Source organism: Barbus barbus (assembly GCF_936440315.1).
Source record: "Barbus barbus genome assembly, chromosome: 1".
Taxonomy (NCBI): Eukaryota; Metazoa; Chordata; class Actinopteri; order Cypriniformes; family Cyprinidae; genus Barbus; species Barbus barbus.
In genome coordinates, this window is record NC_136729.1 from 5283518 (window position 1) to 5309539 (window position 26022).

A 26022-nucleotide genomic window follows, 5' to 3' on the forward strand; every position below is an offset into this window, starting at 1 on the left:
GTATTTTTCTAAACATTCACTATTATGACAATTTCGTATTTACATAACATTGTGTACATTTATTAATTTAGCTGATGCTTTTATCCAAAGCGACTTACAAAATGAGAAAGATAAAATTATACAGTAGTCTATCACGTAAACATATTGAATAAATTATTGATAAAGTTAAAATAAACATTTATAAAGAAGGTCAAACACATAGAATAAGTAACACTGGGTAGTCCTAGACTAAGAATAATAATAATAAAAAAATCACTCCTTAAGGGCAGTTTTCATAGAAACAAGCATTTTCCTGGAGCAATCTTCCATTAAACCAGCAAAGTATAGCTTCACAATCTACAATAAAAAGTCCATAATTGAATGCATTAGGTATCAACTAACAAATAAATGCTGTTCTTTTGAACTTTCTATTCATGATTCCAACAAAAGTTTTGATAAGATATATTTCTTGAGCACCAAATCAGCATTTTAGAATGATTTAAATGATTTATGATGTTCTAGACTGGAGTATGGCTAGAAATTCAGCTTTATCATCAGATTAAATTACATTGAAAGTGTGGTGTGTAAATTAACATTTGCATAGATTAATTGTTCATTCATAATACCCAATGCATTAATGTTAAAATGAACCTTGGTGTTACCATATAAACCTATCTAGGAAACATTTTACAAAACAACATCCCTCAGTTACATTTTTAGTGATTCATGTCCTATTTCTCTGGTTATTACTTATACTCTAGTTATTCCCAACACTCAATAGGTTTGCCATGCTGGGCTTGAAGAAGATCTGCCCCATGGATTATACGACGAATTACAGCAGCAGATGAGATCAATAAGTGTCCAGCAGCATGGAGTAGAGTGGACATGACTCTGAGGGCCTCCCTGAAAGACAACAAAAGTGCAGGGTACAATTCAGTGGCTTGAAAAAGGCTATTTTGTACAAATAAATAGTAAAACAAGCCATAACAGTGCTTAGAGTTTCCATCTGTAGTCTGTTCACCTCAAGACTTTCTTTGGCCCCAAGCACTGAAAATCTGCACTGACAGAGTAAAGCCCTTGGAATGTGGCTTTCACATTTAGTGAGCCGAATACGTCTTTGGGGTGCGTACGGTAAAGATCAAAGGTGACTTGAGCAATGTCTTTTCCTGTCCTTGGTTTACTCTCACCTGGTTTGTTTCCACCCCTTTGACGTAACTAGGAGGGATAGATTAAGTTAAGATAACGAACTGAACAATACAAATGACACAATATTCATAAGTGAATGAATCATTAAGAAAGTTCTGTTCATGCAAAATATTTTAGCTTCTTGATGAGATAAGAAGTATAAATGTGACACATATTACCACTTTTTTAATGTTGATGAAGGCAATCAGATAAGTGGTGAAACAGCTAAAAGCAACTATAAGATGAAAAACCTGGAATAAACAAAAATACATACAGGATGAGGTTTCCAGGTTTCTCCGGATGTCAGGGCCATGAAAACAGTGTTGTCCGGCAGAGCTAAGAGGAACTCTTCTGAGTCAACCTCTGTCCCATCCTCTTCACACACCAAAGTCAGCACAGTAGATATAAAGAGAGCCTGGGCTGCCTGAGGTAAGAATCACCGTATAAAATGCCCCACAATGTTCAATTTTTATGATAAATGACTGGTCATTGTAAGATGTCTAGAAAATTGGTTGAGCTTTAACGCAGGGTAGGGTCACTACACACAGATAAAACCACTGCCCCAAGAGATGAGATTATTTAGCAATGTATGTACATCTAAAAGACCCAAAAACTTCCAGTTGAACAATGTTTAATTTCCTACCTTCTCTTTGAGCTCATCTAGAGTTCCAGCAGTGACTCCTTTTTTGACCTCTCTGTTCCAGGAACACACTCTGAATGGACGCTGAGGGGGCGACCATACCCGCCGAGACACTGACCTGAGAGAAGGAGTGATGGGGAATGAGGGGGAGGCAAAATGGCAAAGAAAAATAGAGTAACAGTACAAAAAATGGTTGTCAGTGTAGAAAAGGAACTCTACTTAAAGGAACATATGGCACAATAATGCTCAAATTCTTGATTATTTACTCACCCTCATGTTGTATGCCTCGTTTGTGAAAAAATATTTTATCATTGAATCATCCAGTTCACAAAGTTTGAATTTGCTGACAAATCAGACTGATCTGATTGTCAAGTTTGACTAACTACCTGATCTGATCACCGCTCACTAAAAGCAAAGATTATTACTAAAAGATCATTGGATTATTACTTACACAAAGCTACGCAATATCTTTTATAATACTTTGGTGTTTTGTGTGCCTTTTGAAGTTTGACAACAACAGTAGGCCTACCCATTTTTTAGAACTGCATGGATAAGAGCGACCAATATGATTCTTCAAAGTCCTTGTTTTGTCTTCCAAAAAGATCCATGGAGGTTAATAACGGCAAAATAATGACAAAAATGACATTTTTTCCTAGAATAATCAATGACTGCTTTAAAAGTGGGACAAGCACAGACAGCACATGGCTGTAATCAGACTCTCTGTCTTATCTAAAGAGCTGTTAATGGAGTGAAACAAATGTATTGTGAGAGACCAACAGTTAAAGTCCAATGTTAAAGCTAAGGACAAACACTAATAAAACTATTTAAACTAAATATGTCCGTATGTATTTTGATCTATTTACTATTAACTTTGATCAAATGTTTATATGTACATTTGGCAGCTTCTTACTCCAAGCATACTTCTAAAGATGAATAGGTATATTGTAAATAAGAGTATTAAATAGCAACAAATGAATGTTACTGAACTTACTTGAACAGGGAGGCTGTTGTTTCCATAATGATCTGCGGTTGAGGTCTTTTACCTGTCACCTAAGTGTCAGTTGTTTACAGTCTTTTCTGACTCTGTTTGACCGTTCAAAGTAAACTGGTGATACTGAGTCACAGCTGGTGGAGAATATCTTTTTGACAATAATGTGTTGTGATGCTAGCCAAGTGGACTTTGACTTTGCGGGATGATTTAGCCTGATAGCTTGTGTCATTGGGCAAGGTCTCATCTCTGATTGTATATTACAATCAGAGCCCAGCTTTGAATGATGTAATAAAGTGTGGAAACCATTGCTTTAATGTGTCTGTGCATCCTATTTTTTTTCTTTACAAAACAACTACAAATTAAGGTTGAAATTACAGCGATCGATAGATAGATAGATAGATAGATAGATAGATAGATAGATAGATAGATAGATAGATAGATAGATAGATAGATAGATTTATTTATTAGTTGAAATGATTCTGGAATGTGTTGAAAGGATCTACTTAATTTCCATCTGGATTCTACAGTACTTGAAATTGGAAGACTTTTATTTTGGAACTCAAAACAACTTCCTCAACTAAACGTCATATCAAAAAGCAAAGAAACAAGGGTATAACTTTTTAAAACAAATGAAGTATGGCATGCTTTCAAGATCAGTAGTAGCACTCAAATAAAAGAGCTGCTTACAAACTTTTGTGCCCACTAAGTAAAAGTGAAAAAAAAAATTAAATAACAAACTCTCGTCTTTGTACTTCACACCGGAATCAGTATTTCGTCATTTTGGCGCGAGAAGCGTATTCCTACCGCGACCGTCATTAAGTTTTTATGAATCGTCAGTTGTTTTTTTAAATGTAGCGTATTTGTTGTAAATATAGATCAAAGGACAGAAAGCTTGAGTGTTATCACATCGTGTTGTTCAATTGAATGTTGTTGATGACTCATTTGAGCTGTGCAAGTTTAATCAAGTAAGTTAAGCCATTTCCAAAACCCCATAGTTGTTTATTTTCTGGATGGACAGGACAATGAAAACAGCGTCTAACACTATGAATGAAGGTGGGTCTGTGCAGTGTTGCTTGTCATAAACTAATATTAAAACAAGAGTTATCGGATCGGCTTCATAGTGGTGCAAATGCTGTCTTTAGATGCGAGGGATCTTCTGTGCAGATTTGTTCCAGTAACGCACGTCTAAATATAGATGTGCACATATATAGAGAAATATATAGAGTTAATGTCTGAATGGGTAGTTAACTTCACATTTTTAGCATTGAAATGCCGAAATATGAAACCATATTAAGATTGTCCTTATTTAATGTCAATTTTTGCACTCTATATCTCTGTGTGTGTGTATATTTTTATATATATAAATTTGATGATAATGAATAATAATTAATTTTAGTACAGGTTGCTTGTTATAATTGTTTCAGATCTTGTTTTTTGTTTTTTCCCCCCAACAGATGCACCTCTACCCCTGTCAGCTCTGCAGCTTATCTCTCCACCTTTACGCCTGATGTCCGCAGCCATGTGGAAGGTGATGCTGCAGAGGGATGCAGTGCATTATGGGAAAGTGGAGGAGACTATAACATCACTCTGTGAGACTGTACCTGGGCTGCTCCATTACAGACATCAGGCCAGACTGACAATGGGTTTGCGGGCACTGGTGAGATTGCTGAAATGTACTGCGTCACATATAAAATAACAATTTAACCAACCAACAGCAGTCTTTTTTATGCTGCCATATTTCTTTTGATCAGATATTGAAACTTTATTGTTGTTTTCTAAGATTTTAAAACTTTTTAATAGTCTGTAAATAGTAAAGACGTTTCTTTGCTTTTTATCCGGCTAACCTAAGATGATCTTGGAAGAGCTTCGTCAGTCAGATCCTCCTGATGCTCAGCTTATCCTCCAGGAGCTGCACAAGCTGCAAGATTCCTCCATTCCCATCGGAAAGGTGAGTTTGGCCCTGACACTGGTGCAGAGTCTTGTTTGTCTCATCATGTTTTGATAGTTTTATTCTAGCTTCTTTAGAAGTTAAAAGTGTTCATGCATATAACTTCACAAGAGTTACATACACCAAAAAGGACTGTACCTTCTTTTATCCTCAGAGGAAGGATCAAAAGGTGGAAGAAGCTAAACGCAACTTCCAGACCCTGGTGAACTCTCTCGTGAAGAATGCAGCGGCCAGAAAACAGTTCTTCAAGGTAAAAAAAACAACAAAAAAAGTTCTCCATCACATCTCCCACCTGATATATTTTCATGAGAGTGCTTTAAAACTTTTTTCATTCATAGACTTTTATATTTACTTTCTAAAAAATACAGTTGAAGTCAAAACTTTACATGCACCTTTCAGAATCTGCAAAATGTTAATTTTACCAAAATAAGGGGGATCATACAAAATGCATGTTATTGTTTATTTAGTACTGACCTGAATAAGATATTTCACATAAAAGATGTTTACATATAGTCCACAAGAGAAAATAATAGTAGAATTGATAAAAAATGACCCCGTTCAAAAGTTTACATCCCCTTGATTCTTAATACTGTGTTGTTACCTGAATGATCCAAAGCTGTGTTTTTTTTTGTTGTTTGTTTAGTGATAGTTGTTCATGAGTCCCTTGTTTGTCCTGAACAGTTAAACTGCCTGCTGCTCTTCAGAAAAATCTTTGGTTTTCCAGCATTTTTATGTATTTGAACCCTTTCCAACAATGACTGTATGATTTTGAGGTTCATCTTTCCACACTGAGGACAACTGAGGGACTCGTATGCAACTATTACAGAAGGTTCAAACGCTCACTGATGCTCCAGAAGGAGAAAAAACCATGCATTAAGAGCCAGGGCGTGAGAACTTTTTGAAGATCAAGGTAAATGTATCTTAATTTGTCTTCTGGAAAACATATAAGTATCTTCTGTAGCTGCTGAAGGGCAGTACTAAATTAAAAAATTTGATATTTAGGCAAAACAAGAAAAATGTACTCATCTTCATTCTGTTATGGATGGTATTTAATGTAATTAAATGGTTTTTTCTCCTTCTGGAGCATCAGTGAGCGTTTGAACCTTCTGTAATAGTTGCATACGAGTCCCTCAGTTGTCCTCAGTGTGAAAAGATGAATCTCAAAATCATACAGTCATTGTTGGAAAGGGTTCAAATACATAAAAATGCTGGAAAACCAAAGATTTTTCTGAAGAACAGCAGGCAGTTTAACTGTTCAGGACAAACAAGGGACTCATGAACAACTATCACTAAACAAAACAAAAAAAACAATAACATGCATTTTGTATGATCCCTCTTATTTTGGTCAAATAATTAACATTTTGCAGATTCTGAGAGGTGTATGTAAAGTTTTGACTTCAACTGTATCTTAGATATGAAGGCAATGACAGAAGGCACTTCTAAATTATCTTTAGATGTAACTGTTTGGGTAAATGCCTAAAAATGTTCAATTAATGCAAACTTTTATTAATGTACACTGGCATGGTTTTGACTTTGACTTCAGGAGGAATTCCATCTTCACTATGGAGGAAACTATATGGCTAGTCTAGAAAAGCTATTGTGGGAGTTTCTAATTCGACTGGATAAACTATTACCTGTTCCAGATCTTGCTCAGGTATAATTCATAATAAAGTTCAGAACAAAAAGAGTGCATTTTTCCATTGTTGTAAGATTTTTTTGTTTGTTTGTAATTTAAGCTTCTGTTCATGCCATGAAAACAACCTTTGGTGCTGTCATGGCATATAATAAAGGTGAAAAAAGTACATGTGAATAATAATAGAATTATTTAATTTTTTTCTGAAATTTTTACATTTTAACCCTTTATTTTTGGGTAAAATTGTCTAAAATATTTAGGAAGAAGGAAACGTTTTCTTGCACACTGCCTGAATATTAAAACAATGTTGTATGTGAACTTCTTTTAAAACTTTTGTAATTCTTTTTGTATCATGTAATTAATGTTCAATAAAAAAGATTTTCAAGTGTGAGTTCCAAGTATGGTCCTTTACACACAACATTTGTTTATAAATTGCCAAAGTAAAAAAAGTGAATTGCCTGATTAAAGTATTTAGGTGTGCACTTGCTGACTAGTGCCCTGCTTGGTCAAATGCTGATTGCAAGTGCTAATGCTGCCATTTCGGACAGGACCACTGTTTTGTTTATGCTCAATGCTTACCGTTTTATATTGTGATGTCTTATTCAGACAGTCTCGTGGCTCAGTGTTGCCCCTGCTGTTCTGGAGGAGTGTGCGCGCTCTGCATCGCAGCCCCAGCTCCTCAGGACTCTGCTGACGCATGAAAGATGCCTCGGACACCTCAGCTCAGGTAAGTCTGGGAGATGAAATGATCAAGTAATTTTATGCCCCTTAGCATGTCTTGTCATCCTCTTTTTTCTTTTCTTTCCTTCTCTCTGTTTTAGCATCTCTTCTGTCATCTACTGGTGATGCGATCCTCTCTTCCCTTTCCCTCCCTCTTTCGGGTAGAGTGCAGCAGACCATCCAGTCAGACTCCACTCGCTTATCCAACAGAGTCACAAATCCCGCCCCGTCAACACCCAGAACCACTTGCAGAACAGCGAAGGAAACCCATTCACAGGTCGCACCTGTGATTGGGTCCATTTCCAATGACATTCTCCAAAAAAACAATAAGAAGTTAGTAAGTTCAGGACAAGAAGTCGAAACAGCTTCTGAGTTATCCAGAAATACTAGAAGCAAACAAAGATCATGTGCTAATAAAGAGATTTTGGAGAAGGATCTAGAAAAGGAGTATTTTGTGGGCAATATGTTGGTCACAGTGATCAGTCAGTCGTCTGGCAGTGAAGTAGAAGAAGAGGAGGAGGAGGAGGGCAGCAAAGAAGAAATAAACAGTAGGAAGGGGAGTAGTGAGAGAGCAAACAAACTGCCCAAAAAGACTGAAATTAAGAACAGAAATGGGAAAAGAGGGCAAGATGATACAGGGAAATATTCCTCTTGGAGAAGCTCTGAGGACATCGAGTCACAGCAAGAAGCAGAAATGAGTGCTCTCCTCATTTCCTGCATGAAGCGCCAGCTGAGAGTTGTCATTCCCAGATTAAACGTCAACGATCTTCCTGTGTGCCCGAATCATTTATCTTCTGATGAGAAGGAAAACACAAAGTCTCCATGCCAGCCTTTTTCAAAAGACAGTGTGGGAAACAGTGACACTGTGATGCGCAAGAGGAAATTTACTGATCTGAGTTCAACGCCAGCTCCGGAGAAACACATGACTTTATCAGTCAATAGACTGTAAGAGCATGCCTTAATTTTATTTTAATATTATAGTTCATTTGAAATCATTTATTAGAATTTGAGTTTTTGTTAAGCTTCATTCTTATCTGAAGTTCTTGTTTCTTAAGAACTTCTACTTGCTCTCCAAGTATTCCCCTTGTTCTGCATCTTCCAGTTCGTAATCCAGGCAAGTTTAAAAAAAAAAAAAAAAAAATTTTTTTTTTAGTTTTTATATGAGATATAACTTGTTTTTTCGATTATTTTAGATACCCCGACTCCCTCAGTTAATTCATCAGATGATATTGGCGATTCTGATGATGAGAGAACAGGCAGTGTCAGGAGAAAGGTTTGTAATTGCATCTACATGATTCAAACAAACAAATAAGTGTTACGCTAAGTAGAACCAGTGACTTAGAGTGTAGATTTAATCTGATTCAGCCTTTAGAGCTTCTCAAGAGAGTATTTGAACAGTATTTACAGCAGGTTCTTGTGGCCACATACACACTAGCTAAATATAGTTGTTACTCTACTCTATAGTTGTACTTTGGTAGTTATGCTTAAGTCCATGTAGTGTTGTTCAGGAACAAAATGAGCAAGTAGTTATTAATGCAGTGACTTCGCTCTCACTGAAAGCGAGTCTGCAATGCGTGTCTCTGTTCTCCAGGAGTGGTGTTAGCAAATCACAGAGAAGGAGGTACGTGGCTTTCTTTTTACAAATCTGTCTCTACACCTGCTTTCACCAGCCCTGCAGTAGATTACAGAGAGATGTTTATGCATTCTAAATGTCTCCAGTCACTAATATAACTTTATAACCAAACTATCACAGCTACAGCAAGTACAAAATCATTTTGTTTACACACACCACAAAATTTAGGGGATTCAACTATGCATGTTAATGCACTTTAAAATTTGCTGTGTGTATGTGGCCCTATATAGTGTTTAAAACGAATCATGTAAATTCTGTTTGAACAGCATAATTCATTTTGCATAAAATTGGCATTGCACAAGGTTATTGCATTAATTGTTTGCTTAACATGCAAGTGATCATTTACCAAAATGGCCTTTAAGATATATATCGTCCAAATTCTTGATTCTAGGGTTAGGTTTAATGCAGTATGTGCCTGAACTGTGGTTGTTTCAATCTGACTTTCTTGGAATTTCCTGTCAGGTATTCAGTCAGCAGTATTGCAAAACAAAGAATGGTATGTATGTGCCCACACTGCGGCAGTTCTGGAATCCTGGGTTTTGTTCCACATTGTCTCCTGGAAGCAGACATTGATGCACTTTTGGAACGTCATTCTTGCTTAAAGGCTTTGATGCTGCAGTGTTTGCTGTTATAGATAATTCATGAATTAGTCATAAGTCTTAGATTTTATAAAAAAAACAAGCTCCTTGTCACGTAGTACATTTGCAACCAAGGAAACCTACCTGCTTTTAGGACGTGCGCATTAAATCGTTTATTTTCATTTTATTTGTGTCATGTAGTATTGTTGTTTTATGCAATATTTAAATAAAGAATTATGTTTACTGCTATACGTATTTGCTCTTTTTGAGGGAAATTTATAATTCTGAATAAGGTGCCCTCCATCAGAGAAAACCTCAAAATATCAGGAAAAGGTATTCTATTTCCTTTATAAGATGAGCTAAAATTACTGTAAACATTTGTATCTTTAAAATCTAGAAATAATGATTCACTGGTTGAAAGAAACTATACATCAAAAAATTAAATGAATGTGAAATTGCAAAAATTCATTTTATTACAATTAAAAATGAGTAAATGTGTTATGAATGTTAACACAACAGCTGTTACAACTGTGTTGGGTCACTGAATTAGAAGGTTTCTATCTGATGTACAAGTACATGATTACTGTTACTGCCTCCATGCTGCTCCTCTTACAGTCTGCAGTTCATGCCTCCGGTTACAGTGATGGTCTCTCCGGTGATGTATGAGGCTTCTTCTGAGCACAGGAAGGCAATCACACCACCTATATCCTCTGGCTGTCCGAGTCTAAGAGATCAAGACATTACATAAGAATCAGGTTTCCTGCAAATTAAAGCTTATGAAAAGGAAGGAATAGCTTGTGGATAATTACTGCAATGCTACTTCACAGGTAATGGGATTTTTTTTTTTTAAATTAATAATCAAGAAATCATACACAGCTATTTTACAAAAAAAAAAAACCGGGTGCATAATATCATTTTTTTTTGTGATGCATATTGCTAGTGGCACAATTCAGTTTCCTACTCGTGCTAATGCAATTCTAGGTATGATTATTGAAGCTCCATGGTACTATTAGTTTAAAAACAATTTCATTCATTGTCTTGACAGCAATTGTACAAACCTTTTTATGCTAGTCTGTTTCAAGAACTCTTCTAGGACACCCTCATTTTCCCATAGCTACAAAAGAACAGACGCAAAGGGTTATGTAGGCAAACCTTGTAGACTATAATTGATGTTATAAATTAAAATTAGACCAAGACGAGTTTCCAAGAGGCTCTGAAAATGAAAGGCGTCAAAAAGTTGTAGGAAATCCTTACAGCAGCACTAAAACGTGTCTTGATGATGCCAGGGGCGACACAGTTGATCCGGATGTTACTCTGGGCGAGATCAGGAGCGAGTGCTCGAGTTAATCCCAGCAGGGCCGTCTTACTCACACTATAGGGGCCCAGACCCTAGGAGTCAAAGAGTGACAGCGAGGTGCTGAATGAAAAACGGCCGATTAAAGTTAAGCCCAATTAAAGAAACCACTTTAGTGCTATCAGTTCTTTTTGATAAGGTGTGTTGCATGATTAAACTTTACATAAGAGCACGTAAACACCATACTTGCATTGGCTGGTACCCTGCGACTGAAGACACAATCACAACTGACCCACCCCTGAAAATGAAAAGGTCCTTAGTTAGGCTCAGATATGAAGTCTATTTTCCAAAAAAGAAATGTGTGTATATGTATGTGTGTGTGTGTGTGTATATATATATATATATACCCGCACCCTCTTTTCTCCATGTGAGGCACAACCAGTTTGGTTAGAAGGAACGAAGCCTTCACATTCACTCCAAGTATCTGTAAAGCAAATAGAATAGACATAGCGAATGCCATTACTGACACTACTGATTTTTTTTCCCCATAGAAAAATATTTCATTAAGGCTAGTAACTTGGTCATACTTTGTCCCAGACTTCATCTGTGGATTCTAATATGTTCCCAAAAAACGGGTTCACTGCTGCATTAGACACCAGTATGTCCACACCGCCACACTGTTCAATTGTCTGCAACAACAAGGTAAATAACAGCATTTTACATCAGTTCTTCACAAAATATCTTATACATTAGCAAGTTTGCACAGACTTTTGGATTCCTCATAACATTTGCGTATATTCCTCAATATGATTCCCAAAATGCTTACTAATATTGACTAAAAAGAGCGATAAAGAAACTCCTCACCGAGTTAATGAGCTTGTCTCTATCTTCTGCTTTCCCCACATTGCATGTGGTACCTATTACTTTTATATCTTTGCTGCGCAACAGTGACACAGCCTTGTCAACGTTGGCCTGACGTCGACTGCTCACGACCACATGTGCTCCCCTCTGACCCAAAGCCTCCGCAGCTGCGAGCCCAATCCTGAGAAGATCAATGAGTACAAGGGTATGTCAGCAGGTATTTAGGATGCATGTTTACATTAATTTATATCTCCATATGTTTTAGTAGTGTTAGAGACGGTGTGTTTTGTGCTGTGACAGCTACACACCCTTTTGTTTCAAAGATATGGAACTAAAGAACAGTTGGACAAGAATGGAAATAAAGCATCATACCCATCTGTGGATGCAGTTACTATAGCAACTTTTCCAGACAAATTCTGTGGTATGTGATGGGACATCATTCTTCTGCCAGCAACAGGATTTGACCAAAGGCACCTGGTTACAGCCTTCAACATTGCCTTGAGAAAAACAGAAAGAGAGTCTGCATGTAGGAAAAATGGGTTAAAGGTCGTCTTGGGTACACAGTTACAGATACAGAGAATAGTTTTCCTGTTAACATTAATTACATTTCTTGACCAGCAGTTGAAGTGAAAAAGTGTTTCTGGAAGGTACTTCAGAAACCATCACGTTATCCTGTTTAAAGTTAATGTTACTTAAACAGAGCAAACGTTAACTGCACAACAACGCATTCATTATTGAGGTGAGCCAAGAGAGCGAATCATGTTATTTTAAATCTTGATACATTGTTAATAATATAATTGTAAAGTATAGCACAATAAGAAGAAATGCAGCTTTACCTACGAGCTGAGGAGGTCTGTTGTTCTGGTGGCACTTTGCAAGTAATAAAGATCAACGTCTCTCGTTCGTCATTACCGTAGAAATATTATAAAGTAGTAGATTGTGTGTTATGGGTCTGAGAGAGGGCGGTGATAAGCGGTCCGGAAGTTGTCTCTTATTGGACTGGAAAGAAACTTCAGAATACTTATCCTATTGCAATTGTAATTCTTGATTTTATGTGCAATTCGATGGATACTGATGTTTCTCTGGTGTCATTAATCAGGTGTAAACTATTGCACATACCGCCAAGAAGGAAGTAGAGAGTAGATGAGATTTTTGCGTGGTGCCTGTAACTTTTTACAGCGCTGGTCAGAACTGACCAGTCACATATCAGTCTGATTACCGGACTGGATTTTTTTGTATATTTATGGGCCATTTTTTTTTATCTTTATGTCAGGCTATCTCAAGGATATTAATTAATTCAATAGTTACAATTAACCACTCATTCTTAAAAACCCCACCTAATATATTAGTAAAGTATTTTATTTCAAGTAAACTTTGAAAAAAAAAAAAAAACTTGTAAATTGAAGGTCGTGGGTTCGAGTCTCAGGATTGTAGGTGGGGGAGTGAATAACCAGCACTCTCTCCATCCTCAATACCACGACTGAGGTGAGACCCTTGAGCAAGGCACTGAGCCCCCAACTGCTCCCCGGCTGCCCACTGCTCCGGGTGTATGTTCACTACTGTGTGTACACTTGGATGGGTTAAATGCAGTAGTATGGGTCACCATACTTGGCCACACACCACTTCCCTTCCCCTTTAAAATACATAGGATTAATGCAATCGCAGCTTTTACTGTTAAAAGTGTGTGCACGCGTGAAGGTTTTGCACTTGTACCTGTCCTGTACAGTTCTTAATTGTATTATTGCCGTGGTGCTTTTAGCAAAAATAGGATATGGTTTGAGCTGAACAGAAAAGTGCAGTCTTTCTTGATCAGTTGCACTTTGTGAGGTCAACAAATATTTAAACAGCACTATCAGATACCTTGGCAGCGACCCTGTCCTTTTGTTCCACAACAAAGCTTTGTGTTTGTTCAGTGCAGTTCCTGTTGTTGACTCCTGTTGTTCAGTGTATGTTACACTTGTTTTCACAGTATAAATTGTAAATCTAATAAGAAGTATAAAGAAACTTGGTTACGGCCCATGGAATGCGTAGAACCTCAGATAACATGGCATTTATTATGCTAAATATGTTTAGATCTTTTACACAGAACAACAGAAATGTGACTTAAAAAACTGTGCAATCTACTCTTCACAAAGGCTTTTCTTCCTCACGGTTAGTATACGCTTGTATGTATTTTATCATACTATTCCTTTAGCGATGCTATTTTATTTGGAAGTAATTGAATATTACTTATGCATATCACACTGAGAAAAAAAAAATTAAGGTAAGTGGTTGCAAACAATTCATTTTAGCTACATTTAAATAAATTTAGTTAAGTTAGTCAACAAAATGTGTTTATTTAAACGTAGCTAAAATAAATTGCAATCACTTACCTTAATTTTTAGTAAATTCAGTGAATCGTTTTTTTGTTTTAGCCTTTTCTCCAGTCTGACAGAAACATCCTAAGAAATGTACAAGAGGAAATTCCTGGTATGATGTAGTTAGTAAGATATTTATACTTATTTAATGTGAATTTGGTCAGAAGTTTACATTAGAGGCAGCTGTAACCAGAAGCAGCATTTGCCAATGATAGATAGATAGATAGATAGATAGATAGATAGATAGATAGATAGATAGTCCTCCATTAGAGGGCGTAATGCACTGTAGGAATCGTGCAGTGTTGGGCACAATGGGAGGGAGCGACCATATGCGCTCAACTGTAATTCAAAACCAAGAAGGCCGTATAGAGAAGGCCAGGGTAGGGCGAAGCCTGGCGGAGCGAGACGTGTATCCCCAAAGAAAAAAAAGAAAAACAACAGCCGTGCATTGCGGTCTTCTGAGAAGATATGATTTGCGACGTTTGACTCTACTTCTGTATTTCTAGATGAATTTTCTAGACATGTGAACGGTAAGACGAGCATTGCTTATTTACATTTTACACGGGCAGATCGCCGCTTGTTTGCGTCTTTGTGACTGAATTAAAATGCATCCCGTTTTTTTAAAAGAACGTTATTTATATGCCTGGTTTATCCGGAGAATTCGGGATTGTCTTGTTTTCTTTATTTTATTTCTTTGTTTATTTAGTCCTCTGTTTGTGGGTTCTACTGCATAAAAGAAACCTTGATGTATTGGATGGAAAACGAAACGTGGCTTCTTTTCTGTTGCAGCCTAGTGCAGTTTAATTTACCAAAATTACTTGAAATAGGCTAGGTAAACAGGATTATCATTTGCCATCTTTTTAATTAAAAAACGAAAAAAAAAAAAAAAAAAAAAAAAAATATATATATATATATATATATATATATATATATATATATATATATATATATATATATATATATATACATACATACATTATATTCTGTTGACTCCTGTCTCAAAAGGCCAGTGTCCTAGCCACAGCTGCTGGAGTTTGCTTCATTCCTTTAAACTGATATATATAAACAAATGCATATAAACAAACATTAATGAACATATTAAGAACAATGTCTCCACCTATGTTAACTTATAATTACTAGGTTATCATATATAGCCCCTTAATTCTCTGTCCAATCAGAGTGGGCAAATTTAAATACCACACTACAGCTGCATTTAAAAGTTAGCAGACAAATTCCCCTGAAATAAGATCTTTTTTTTGTCTCAAGTCCACTGGTGGAGCCCCACAGCTGGTCTGACTAGTTTAGCTGCTGCAGCTGACTGAAAGTGAACTCTGTATTACTAACACACTACTATACAATTAAGATTAATCTAAAATATGTTTATTTTGATCCTCCAGGTTCAATATGTGCGGCAACTGTCAGATGTGATGAAAATCACAGACTGCAAAGGACGACAATCATGGTTTTGAGGAATTGATCTTTTTGGATCATCGTATTTACCACCACTACAGAGTTCAGGTTAATGGAAAACCACATCTGCAAAACATGCAGATGAGTCACACCGTGCACATGTGAACGGGATACAGTTTCTGGGGTGAGCCCATGTGGAATTAACACATCCAAAAACTGCAGAGAACCAGCTTCAATCATGTCCCTATCGGTAAGTGTGTGCAAGTCACCACTGCAAAACACACTCTGCTGTCCAGTCCTTAATATTCATATCCACTGCTAGTATGGAGGAGGGGGAACTGGGGCTCAGCTTGCCTCAGAGCACCACATCCCCTGGGGGGAATGAGAGAATGAGAGGGAAATTTAGAGGTATAAAAGGGGATGACAAAAGGACCTAAAACTGGGGGACAGATGTTGAGACCCTCCCCCACGAGTCTTCCTCATTATCATCAACTCAGCGCCTCTTTCCCTTAATCACTAATGCTCTCTCTCCCATAATCACAGACCTCTGTCCTTACTTATGCATTCTCTCTATCAATATTGATTTTCCCATGAAGGCAGAAGTGTGGTGTTCTGAATACAAAATACCTTGAGGCAACCCATTACATTTGTAACGTCACTGTACGGCTCATAAGCGCTGCCCTTTTCAGAGGCATTTAAATGAGCAGTTCTTCTGTAGGCTTTATGTATGCCAAGAATGTAGGTCCGCAATTAAATTGCTATGTACTGACCATCTTTTAAGCTTCTTAATCTAAGCCATATTTGTGTGTGTTTTAAATGATTGAACTATGAGACTTAGATTTTTTTGGTGTTGACCATGGCCTTCTTTGCCCTTATGTTGTCATGATGATATAAGTAAAGTCGTGACGTATTGTCAAGTATGGTGACCCATACCGCAACCTTTCGATTACGAGTCCGACTCTCTAACCATTAGGCCTTCGACTTCCCCTCAATATGCTAGTTCTGTTTAAGTAAATGGGAAAACAAATTGATTTAGTTACACAGGTTGATGGAACCTGGTTGAAGTGGCCTGGTTAGATCCTCTACGTGTTTCCTTTTTTGACTTCCCTTACTAACACAGTGAAGCTTAAATGCTGTGGAAGTAGAGTCATCTGAAGGCTCAAATAAATTCAGTTTAACTGAGTGCATTGAATTTAAACAACAGTTGAATTACATTGCTGCTAGCAGTCCAGTCAAATCTATTACTGTCCTTTCCCATTACGGTTAAAGCATTTCTTCTGTCTGTCTCTCTTTTTTATTTATGCAGAAATGTATTATGTTTTGCTGCCTTTGTTGTATTTGCATTTACATTCATGCATTTAACAGACGCTTTATTCTGTAGCAAATTACAATAGAAGAACATGAGCAATTCATCACAGAGCCAGCTTTATTCATAGAGTACAGTGCTAGGTTTATTAGAAAGATAGACTAAAAAATAAGCTAGTGCAGAGGTGATTTATGTCTTTGTTGGTTTTATTTAAAGCTTTGTTTGGTTTCTTCTCCTTGTCCTGATAAGGAGTTTTTTACTGTCTTGTAGACGGTGCTTGCAAAGGCACTTTTTGACAATGCCGCTGAAAGCCCAGAGGAGTTAGCGTTTCGCAAAGGTGACATCCTGATGGTTCTGGACCAGGAGCAGGACGGCGGACCAGGGTGGTGGCTTTGCTCCCTGCATGGCCGTCAAGGCATTGCCCCGGCCAACCGATTACGCCTCCTCCAAACAGCTCAGACCTCGGATACAAATGCAGGTACAGATCCCCGACGAGCTCCTAGTGTGGACTCAGTCCATCTATCGACTAGCCAGCAGGGCAGGGTAAATGGACTGAGCACTGAAGATCCAGATGGGGTGTATCTCTCACCACCCAGCTTAGTTGAAGGAGTGTACCAGAGCCCGGTGGCTTCTCCTGCCCCAGCCAGGTCTGGAGAGCTACGTCACTCTGATGGAGGAAGGCCACGATCGCATTCTAGTTCTGGAACCAGGCCTCATCCGGACTGGGGGGATGTTGGTGTGGCAGCACGACCCCGCTCACCCTCACTTAGAGGACGGGGTAGCGAGTCAGGGACCCTCTACCAGACTCCCACCTCGCCTGTGCCAATGGCAGCACAACACAGATCACAAGGTGCACTGGCATCCGATTCAGTGTACCTGACTCCAAGTGCTGTTCCCAGGTCTGCAGCCGAAACAGCAGGAGAGGCTAGGTATTTAAGTCCACGGGATGCAGGGGCCGGTAATTCTGATGGATGCTACTTGGTGCCTAGATCAGCTGTCGCTGCGTTGACCAGTCAGAATTTATATCAGACTCCTACAAGTGGTGCCACAGTGGCAGGACAGTGTGTATCGGGAATGACTTCAAGACTTACGGATGGGATTGCACCCAAAAGTAGCCCATCTTCTTCTATTAGTCCTTCTCAGAGTAAGACTGGCCAGGATGCCCCAGGGATGTACCAAACCCCAACCCCACCTGGAGGTGCCATATCCAGGACCCCTCAATCTGACCGCAAACACCCCGCTGGAACTGTAGGAGTGTCTGGAGTCTCAACACCAAGCCAGAATCTTAAGCAGACACCTCCCTCGGCCCGAGGATCCCAAAAGGGTACTACTTCAACTCCTCCGGTTGGTCGAGGAAAACTGGCCCAGGGTGGCCTGAGAGAATCCCCTCTACTCTCCAGGGCGGGAAAGTCCGGAGTACCAGGGTCCCCAAATTTTGGTCGCAAACCGCCTCCTCCAGCACCTCCTGTTAGAAGTGTGACCAGGAAGGGTTTACCTCAGTCTAACTCTGTTCCAATCACCAACCCTGTACCCCCGCAGACAAACATGCTGGAGGAAGAGAGACAGGGAATTAAAAATGGACACATGCAAGCGGACGAGATGAAGAAGAAGAACAGTGAAACAGTGACCAAGAGGGAGAGTACAAGTTCTCAGGATGAGAAACTCCGGGAGGAGGTGAGATAAATGAGAACTTGATTGGAAAAAAGAAATGGGTTGTAGTTCTGCAGAAGACGGAGGTGTTTTCTTTGAAGAAATAGGGGAGATTATGCAATGTTTAATGTTTATCCCTGTGTTCTTCAGGTATATGATACACCTCCCACAAATAGGTGGCAGCATCCAATTCCTGCAGTGCCTTCTGAGGAGGATGATGGGATCTATAACACCCCTCGTGCTGTACCTCTACACCCCGACCAGGCCTCAGAGGTAAGAGATTAAAACAAAAGGAAATGCTAGGCAGAATGATGATCTTGCTCTTGTCCATACAATAAAAGTGAACAAGGACAGAGGTTGTCTAGCTGCAAAAATCAGGCTAAAAGCACCATAGAAGTATCCATACAGTGTCTTTTGAAGCCATATAATAGACCTCTGTGGGGAACAGACCCGAACTTATGTCATATTTGCTGAAAAATCATGCTCCCTTCCATAGCTCTCCTATCTGTTTTGGACTGCCACCTGTACCAGTGGCCATTAGCGTGATTGGTATCAAATGCTAATGCAATGTGACTTCACTACTGTTTAAAAGTCTGGAGTCTCTTATTTTAAGCAAGGCGGCATTTATTTGAAAAAAAAAATTATGTTGTAAAATGTTATTACAATTTAAATTAGTTGTTTTCTAGTTTAATATATTTTAAAATATAAATTATTCCTGTGATGTAAAGCTGAATTTTCAGCAGCCAGTCTTCAGTGGCACATGATCCTTCAGAAATCATTTTAAAATGCTTTTTTGATGCTAATTCTTGTTATTATCTTTTCATGGTTCAGAATTCTTTGAGTAGAAAGTTCAAAAGAAGGTGTATTTGAAATTCATTTGCTAAAAATCTACTTTTAAACATCAGAGGTTTTGCACATTTACAGTTAATCTCCACATTTTCACATAATCTCTCCTTTGTTTTTCTTGTTCTCTGTTTCTCATTCCTCTCCTATTCCACACCTTTTTTCTGCTATGAGCTAATCCCATGTAACACTTCTCTTGTTCACACAAGTCACAGTCGTCTGTCGGGTTGGGCAGATCAGCCAGACCCATGTGGCTCTATTCAGCCCTCCACCCACAATCTTTCTCTCTCCTTTCCCTCTCTCATTTTTCTTATTAATCCTCACTGAATCCTTAGCAATGTTTTTTTGTGCTTGTGCAGAGAATCAACTGTAAATAAATGTAGCTTATATATAATCATGTTTTATTAGGGATTTTTGCTCTGAATCCATATATAATATTGTTATTAGTCAGTGTCAAAGTGGAACCTGTCACATGGCAAATTAGTCTTGCTGCAAGGTCATTAAACTGTGCTATTAGAGAACACATAGTAAAGGTTGGAAAACACTACACAACGTTTGCCTGCTTTTTTGTCCTGATTTGCAGTCTGGAGAAGTCAACTTCTCTAGTTGCTGAAAGTCAGAGCCAGTCTATCGATTTTGGGCAGGCAGAGTTGACCGATTTCACCAAAAATCGTGTAGTGTATGAAGAGCACAGACTTTTTAGCTTCAGACCATGATTCCATCCAGTTGAAGGATATCAAGCTTGTTTAATATTTTGAACCGATTATGAAACATCATTTGTCATGCATCTCCTAGCAACAAGACAGTTTATGAGTGAGTACGGAATTACTTGAAAGTCTAGTAGTGTGTGATCCTCAGTTGTTTAGTGTCAATTTTCAGTCTTAAATTGAACAGTAGCCGAAACTCCCACAAAACAGTCATAGAAAAGCATGATTCATGCTTTATGGCACAATTTGCACAGTTGAATGGAGTTTAGGTAAATCTTCTGTAACTCTTTATAAATTAGCAAACAGTGAGTAACTCTTTCATATCTTTCAGATTTATGATGTTCCCACTCTGGCCTTGAATTCCTCCTCTGACCATCAGCAGCAAACCTACAATATTCCGGGATCAGCTGCTGTGGCTGGAGATGCAGAGGATGAGGATGTGTACAGTGTTCCCAGTCTTCCTGGTTTACCCTTGGAGGGAAGCGAAATGCCGGGATTAACTTCAGTAACTGCAGGAAACGGACGTACCTATTCAATTTCCAGTCCTAGAAAACAAGACTTAACCTCCGAAGATGTGTCAGAACCTGATGGAGGCATCTACGACATGCCTGCCCTCACTCTGGAAATCCCAACACGCCGTTTATCTGTGTCAAGCACCGGCTCTGGGGACATCCAGTGGAAAGCGTCTCTTTCTGCTCTAGTCCAGTCTGCTCTGACCTCCGCCTCTGTCGTCACCACCCCATCCCGAGACCTCGCCTCAGCATTAGCTGAGATCCTTTCTGTCTGGAAGGCTGGGCACGTTGGTGATATTCCTCCAGTTCTCCAGCAGGCTTGGTCCCGTCTCTCGGACCTCCTTCCTGCCCTTTCGGTGTGCGGTACTGCCGCACCAGCTGACCGTTTGCTCACGATGGTCCGCTGTGCCCTTGAAGACTCCGTCTCCCTTTTACAGAGTCAAGTACGACCTCGTTTACCTTCCCAGGAGTCTCTGTCCCGGAGACCTCTACCTGCTTTGCCGGTGGCAGAGGTCAAACCGATGGCAGGGGACATGGGATCACGAAAGGGCAGCTGGATCCAGGAACGACCGCTGCCTCCTCCGCCACCCGCTGCCTTCCCTTTGCCCCCAGCATTAGTTTCTGTAGCCCCTACTGTGGGAAGAATGGAGGATGAGGAACAGGGGAATGAGTACGCAGGAATCGGCCTAACTCCTACACCAACGCCTTCATATCCTGTAGGTGATAGTGTGGGATACGTCAAACTGCAGGTTAGACACCTGTTTTATAAAGAGACTGTGGCGTATGCATGGATAATGTCGTAAACTAGAGCATACAAACATAAAAAGAGTAAATGTTCATTACACTCTGATGTGATTGTGTCAGTTTTTATTCAAGTATGAACACAAGTTTTTATCAGGCAGAGGGTTGAAGCATTGTACTTATCAAACAAAAACATCAGTTAACAAAATAACTTTCATGCCAACTTAATATGTATATACTCTTATGATCTATCGTTCTGTCTTCTTCATTCAGTCAGACATTTACTTCTATTTTCACTGTTTGTTCATGTTCATTGTGTTTGTTGAAACTTTTCTGTGGTCTGCAGTTCTCTTTTTGTGGACATTTCGATTTTTTTGTTGATCTGTTTTAGGGGAAGCCAGAGCCTCCACCAGACACCCATACAGAGCACAGTTCTTCACAACTTATCACCACAACTGATAATAAAGTAAGTATTTTAAACACTAGAAAAGCCAGTGTAGAAAGATAGTAACACTTAAATAGTACCTTATTCAGACACCATTGCTGACTGATTTGGATCAAACTTTGCAATCTCCTCAATACAGTACCATTTGCAAATTTGGCTTCAATAAGATAAAAAAAAAAAAAAATTTTATTCAGCGAGGATACACTATATTAATAAAAAGTTACAGTAAATATTTACGTTGTTACAAATAAATTACATTTCAAGTAAATATTGTTCTTTTGAACTTTGTTCATCAAAGGATCCAGAAATAAATTTATCTCAAGTTTCTACAAAAAATAAAAAGAAGCACAGCTGTTTTTAACATTTATATAATAATAAGAAATGTTACTTGAGCACCAGATTAGCATATTAGACTTATTTCTGAAGGATCATGTGACACTGAAGACTGGAGTAATGGCTGCTGAAAATTCAGCTTTGCCATCACAGGTATAAATTACATTTTAAAATATATTAAAATAGGAAATAGTTATTTTATATTGTATTACTTTCATGTTTGATTGCATTTTTAATCAAATAAATCCAGACTTCCTGAGCAAGAAACTACTTTAAAAATTTGGTCCTAAACTTCGGGACATAAATGTATGTATTTTTGATCTGTACTCACAATTTTTTCTTAACATGTTCAGTGATATAAAAATGACAATATTTATAAAAAATAAAAAACCTATAAACCTGTGTAAATACAAGACATATTTTCTAAATTTGGCAGAAATTCAACTCACAACAGAGCTCATTCATTAAGTCATAGTTGAACTACTCCAAATGACAAACTTAGCGTAATGAAACTTTATAGTGTTATTTACATATGACACACTGAAATGCCGGATTTGCAGCTATGCTGTAGGCCTCTAATTATGCAATTTGAGGTATTTTCAAGGAGGTTAGGGTCTTTGTCGTTTATGCGTTTATATGAACAATCTCGTTCTGTTTCTCTCCAGTTGAGTCCATCACCCCCAGTCTCTCTGTCTCTAGAGGATTCAGAGCTACTCTCTTTCTACTCCTCCCAAAGTCTCTCTCATCTCTCTTGCCTGGCCGATGCCATCGATTCTCTGTTCAAAAGTGTCCAAGGGAACCAACCACCCCGAGTCTTCGTTTCCAGGGGGAAAAGTCTCATTGTAACTGCACACAAACTTGTCTTTATTGGGGATACACTTGCACGGCTACTCAGCTCTTCAGACCTCAGAGCAAAGGTTAGATGCTCTTTTAAGTGTTATTGTACATATTCTTGATTATGATACACGCCACAACAAATCAAATTGTGAGTCACGGTTGATAACCCAGGGGCAAGTCAACATGAACAGTCTGGGAAGTGAACAAGCGTTTGGTAAACATGTTGACGGGTCAGTCTCCAGCAATGATGTTATAAGCAGGTGACATTATTTAAAAGCATTCACACAATCACTGTTTGTCTCCTCAGGTCACCACCTCCAGTGGACGCCTCTGCCAAGCTCTAAAGGCTGTTGTTGTGGCAACTAAGGGTGCAGCCCAGAATTATCCTTCAGTCCCTGCTACACAAGAAATGGTGGACAGAGTAGCTGATCTATCCCAGCATGCAGCTGGTTTCTCTGGGCTTTTGCAGCGATTAGCTGAGATATCTTGATGTAATTTATGGGCGGTTTAACTTTTGTTTTCACAGTCGAATGCCTTATTATTATTATTTTTTGAGGATGCATCAAAAGCGTGTCACTGCTTGTATTAGTTCAACAGTGATAAATTGATCAAACAGTTGGTGAGTATATGTTGGAGTGTATCTGCTTGCCTGTGTTGGTTTTGACACTTTAGACTGGCCTTTCTTTTCTTTTTTCTTTTTTGTGGTGCCAAGCACACTTAAACGTTTTAATAACTTATTGATGGATGTTTTGTTTGAAGATGTTTGCAACCTCAGGCACATTTTAATAGCTTTATTTTTTCCCCTTAACCATATTGACATCGATGAGGTAAAAGTGATCTTCTATATTTAAGGGTGCTCTTGTAAACTGGTCTAATTATTCAGTTTGTTTGTAAATGTGAAGTGGCCTTGGTGTTATAGAGATTGAAGTGACTCGTTTGACAGCCCGGGAGGTTTCAGTGGTGCTGCACATGTAACCAAAACTGATAAAGCTAACCTAGTTTCAAATTTTAAACAAGAAGGAATGCTTAATTATTTAAACATACATGAAGAAAACAGTACGTTTTGAATGAGAGATTCAACAATATATTGAATTTTGGGAGAGCATTTCCTACAATGCTGATTCAGCGATAAACCTGTCTGTCAGGTCCACTCAGCGTCTTTCTTCACACTCTTTGTTTCACTCATTTATTTTTCTCTTCCCGTAATTCTCACACTCCCACAGTCGGTTTGTTCACATGCTCACAAAGGCAGCTTTATGGTGAAGCAGTTTGGGCAACAACTCTTGCATAATAAATATACAGGGTTTTTGTTATTAAACAGGCTATGCAGCATTTCTGAAAACAGCAATATATATCTAGTAGCTTCCATAGTGGCAGTCGAAATGCTGGTGCTTACAGTATCTTGTACTCAAACAGGCTTGGTTCTAATCAGACTGAGCTTTGTGTATCTTACCCATTGAACAGTGCTTACACAGGTTGAAACATGCACCTGTTTCCCTCCTGTCTTGAAAAATCATGTCGGTGTCATAAATGTACCGTCATGTTTACAAGACGCCCTCATAGTCTGTATCTCAGAGCCCATTCCTCCATCTGTTAATTCCTCCATCTGCTCTCTTTTTCTGGCTCCTTCCCCCGTCTTTGTCTGTAAATACCCACATCTCTTTTTATATACAGGATTCACATGTTGGCCACCGGTACAATGCTATCAGTGTTATTCTTGCTGTTCGGTTTGACTGGTTCATTTCCTCTTTACACTCACTGGCTCTTGCAATTTAATAATTCAGCCATAAAAAATGTTGCAGTTTAAATCTCAAGTAGCCTTCCCTTTATTACTGGCTTTTTGAAAAAGCCTTTTTAGTTTTGACTCATTTTGTCAGTCCTATCACAATGGATAAAGTGGATTATAAAGTGGTTAAAAAGTGCTGAAAAGTCCGATTAAGTGAATTGAATTGTGAGCTGATGTAGATGGTTTCCTCTGGTGTTGGTGTGTTAGTTGACTCAAAGTGCCATCTGGTGGACTGTATCAGTATTACTACCCAAACTACTTGGAAAAGTAAAAAAAACACCTCAACAGGTATTTCAGAGTATACTTCTGGTAGATGGACAAGCATCATATTTTATGCTTTTGAATAAGCTCTCATGCCCCTCTGTAAAAAAAATAACTATGTATATATAAACATATCAATTATACAATAGTCCTCAAGCAAGCGTTCCTCTCAAAAGGCTCACTTATCTTAAGTTCTTAAATTAAGTGCTTATAGTAATGCTTAGATTTGATGGCCCTATATAGTTATATTTATTTGATTTTGTTAATCAAATGTCTGCATGGCTTTAAGTTGCTTATTAAAGAAATATATGCACACATAACCAGGGATGTTTCATGCGACTTTGCATTAATAATTCAAAGTTTGCTTTAAGAATGTGATTTTTCTTTTCATTTGGTACCAGAATGTATTTTTTGACATGCTTCTTTACAGTATGTTGATGTTCATTTTGACATTTTGTTTGTAAGACACACTCCACAGGTACTTTGCATTTAGGGAGCTTTTGGTACTTGTCAAATGTTGAGATTCTTCAAAATAAATTTTTGTTACTGAACAAAGTTGTGGTCATTTCAGTTGTTTTGTCCTGTGCCGGATTTTTATAGTTTAAAATGTGACCCTGGACCACAAAACCAGCCTTAAGGGTATTTTTTTTAATTGAGATTTATACATAATAAGCTTTCCATTGATGTATGTTAGGTTTGTTAGGATAGGACAATATTTGGCCAAGATACAAATATTTGAATATATGGAATCTGATGGTGCAAAATATTGAGAAAATCGCCTTTAAAGTTCTTAGCAATGCATATTACTAATCAAAAATTAAGTTTTGATATATTTATGGTAGGAAATGTACAAAATATCTTCATGGAACATGATCTTCAATTAAAATCCTAATGATTTTTGGCATAAAAGAAAAATCGATAATTTTGACCCATGCAATTTATTGTTGGCTATTGCTACAAATATAGCCGTGTGACTTGAGACTGGTTTTGTGGTCCAGGGTCACAAATGTTTATGCTTTAGTATGTTTCAGTGATAATCAGCCTTTGCTGGGGCCTGTTTCATAAAGCAAGTTTACCAAATAAGCCAGGTAGGTTTATTTCAGTTAGTCTGGCATGGTGTCAGTTCATTTGGTTCAAAATAAGTCTGACTAACTGAAATAAACCTGGCTTATTTGGTAAACTTGTTTTATGAAACAGGCTCCTGGTGAAAAGTACTGAAACCCCATATAAACCAGAAAATAGAGCATCCTGGTAGACCAGCAGACCATTTTAGGCTGGTTTTAGAAACTGAATTAAGCCATGCGCTTCTTCTTGTGTTATGTTATGAAGGACACAAGGGTCATAACATCAAATAACTATTACAGTGCAATTT

The 26022-nt window shown here is 38.3% G+C and overlaps 4 protein-coding genes across 7 annotated transcripts; 2 read left to right on the forward strand and 2 right to left on the reverse strand.

Moving 5' to 3' along the window:
* Nucleotides 1–8: 8 nt before the first annotated feature.
* LOC306873017 (lipid transferase CIDEB-like) lies at nt 9–2920 on the reverse strand. The gene is made up of 5 exons (XM_079422008.1): nt 2796–2920; nt 1808–1922; nt 1439–1588; nt 1001–1194; nt 9–882 (listed from the first exon to the last, which is right to left on the reverse strand). Exons 1-5 carry the CDS (start codon nt 2819–2821, stop codon nt 741–743), a joined length of 627 nt encoding a protein of 208 aa, XP_079278134.1. The 5' UTR covers nt 2822–2920; the 3' UTR covers nt 9–740.
* Nucleotides 2921–3401: 481 nt separating this feature from the next.
* On the forward strand, nt 3402–9555 carry LOC306876257 (uncharacterized protein). Of its 2 annotated transcripts, XM_079427277.1 has the most exons (10): nt 3402–3848; nt 4250–4452; nt 4645–4743; nt 4898–4993; nt 6287–6397; nt 6983–7103; nt 7198–8041; nt 8152–8210; nt 8290–8369; nt 9192–9555. In XM_079427277.1, the coding sequence occupies exons 1-10, from the start codon at nt 3806–3808 to the stop codon at nt 9300–9302; spliced, it is 1767 nt and encodes a 588-aa protein (XP_079283403.1). In that variant the 5' UTR covers nt 3402–3805; the 3' UTR covers nt 9303–9555. The 2 variants fall into 2 exon arrangements, with proteins under 2 accessions (XP_079283403.1, XP_079283404.1); XM_079427278.1 differs by lacking the exon at nt 6287–6397 and having other exon boundaries at nt 3578–3848.
* A 202-nt stretch (nt 9556–9757) lies between these two features.
* LOC306876269 (dehydrogenase/reductase SDR family member 4-like) lies at nt 9758–12629 on the reverse strand. 2 transcript variants are annotated; one of them, XM_079427296.1, is made up of 9 exons: nt 12299–12629; nt 11835–11959; nt 11466–11643; nt 11189–11290; nt 11015–11085; nt 10848–10899; nt 10562–10696; nt 10366–10421; nt 9758–10031 (listed from the first exon to the last, which is right to left on the reverse strand). In XM_079427296.1, the coding sequence occupies exons 2-9, from the start codon at nt 11954–11956 to the stop codon at nt 9917–9919; spliced, it is 831 nt and encodes a 276-aa protein (XP_079283422.1). In that variant the 5' UTR covers nt 11957–11959; nt 12299–12629; the 3' UTR covers nt 9758–9916. The 2 variants fall into 2 exon arrangements, with proteins under 2 accessions (XP_079283422.1, XP_079283423.1); XM_079427297.1 differs by having other exon boundaries at nt 12303–12620.
* A 1541-nt stretch (nt 12630–14170) lies between these two features.
* On the forward strand, nt 14171–25199 carry LOC306876244 (breast cancer anti-estrogen resistance protein 1-like). Of its 2 annotated transcripts, none has more exons than XM_079427255.1 (8): nt 14171–14349; nt 15217–15479; nt 16806–18209; nt 18336–18458; nt 20067–20996; nt 21380–21454; nt 22432–22683; nt 22911–25199. In XM_079427255.1, the coding sequence occupies exons 2-8, from the start codon at nt 15468–15470 to the stop codon at nt 23091–23093; spliced, it is 2979 nt and encodes a 992-aa protein (XP_079283381.1). In that variant the 5' UTR covers nt 14171–14349; nt 15217–15467; the 3' UTR covers nt 23094–25199. The 2 variants fall into 2 exon arrangements, with proteins under 2 accessions (XP_079283381.1, XP_079283382.1); XM_079427256.1 differs by having other exon boundaries at nt 14185–14349; nt 16785–18209.
* Nucleotides 25200–26022: the final 823 nt, after the last annotated feature.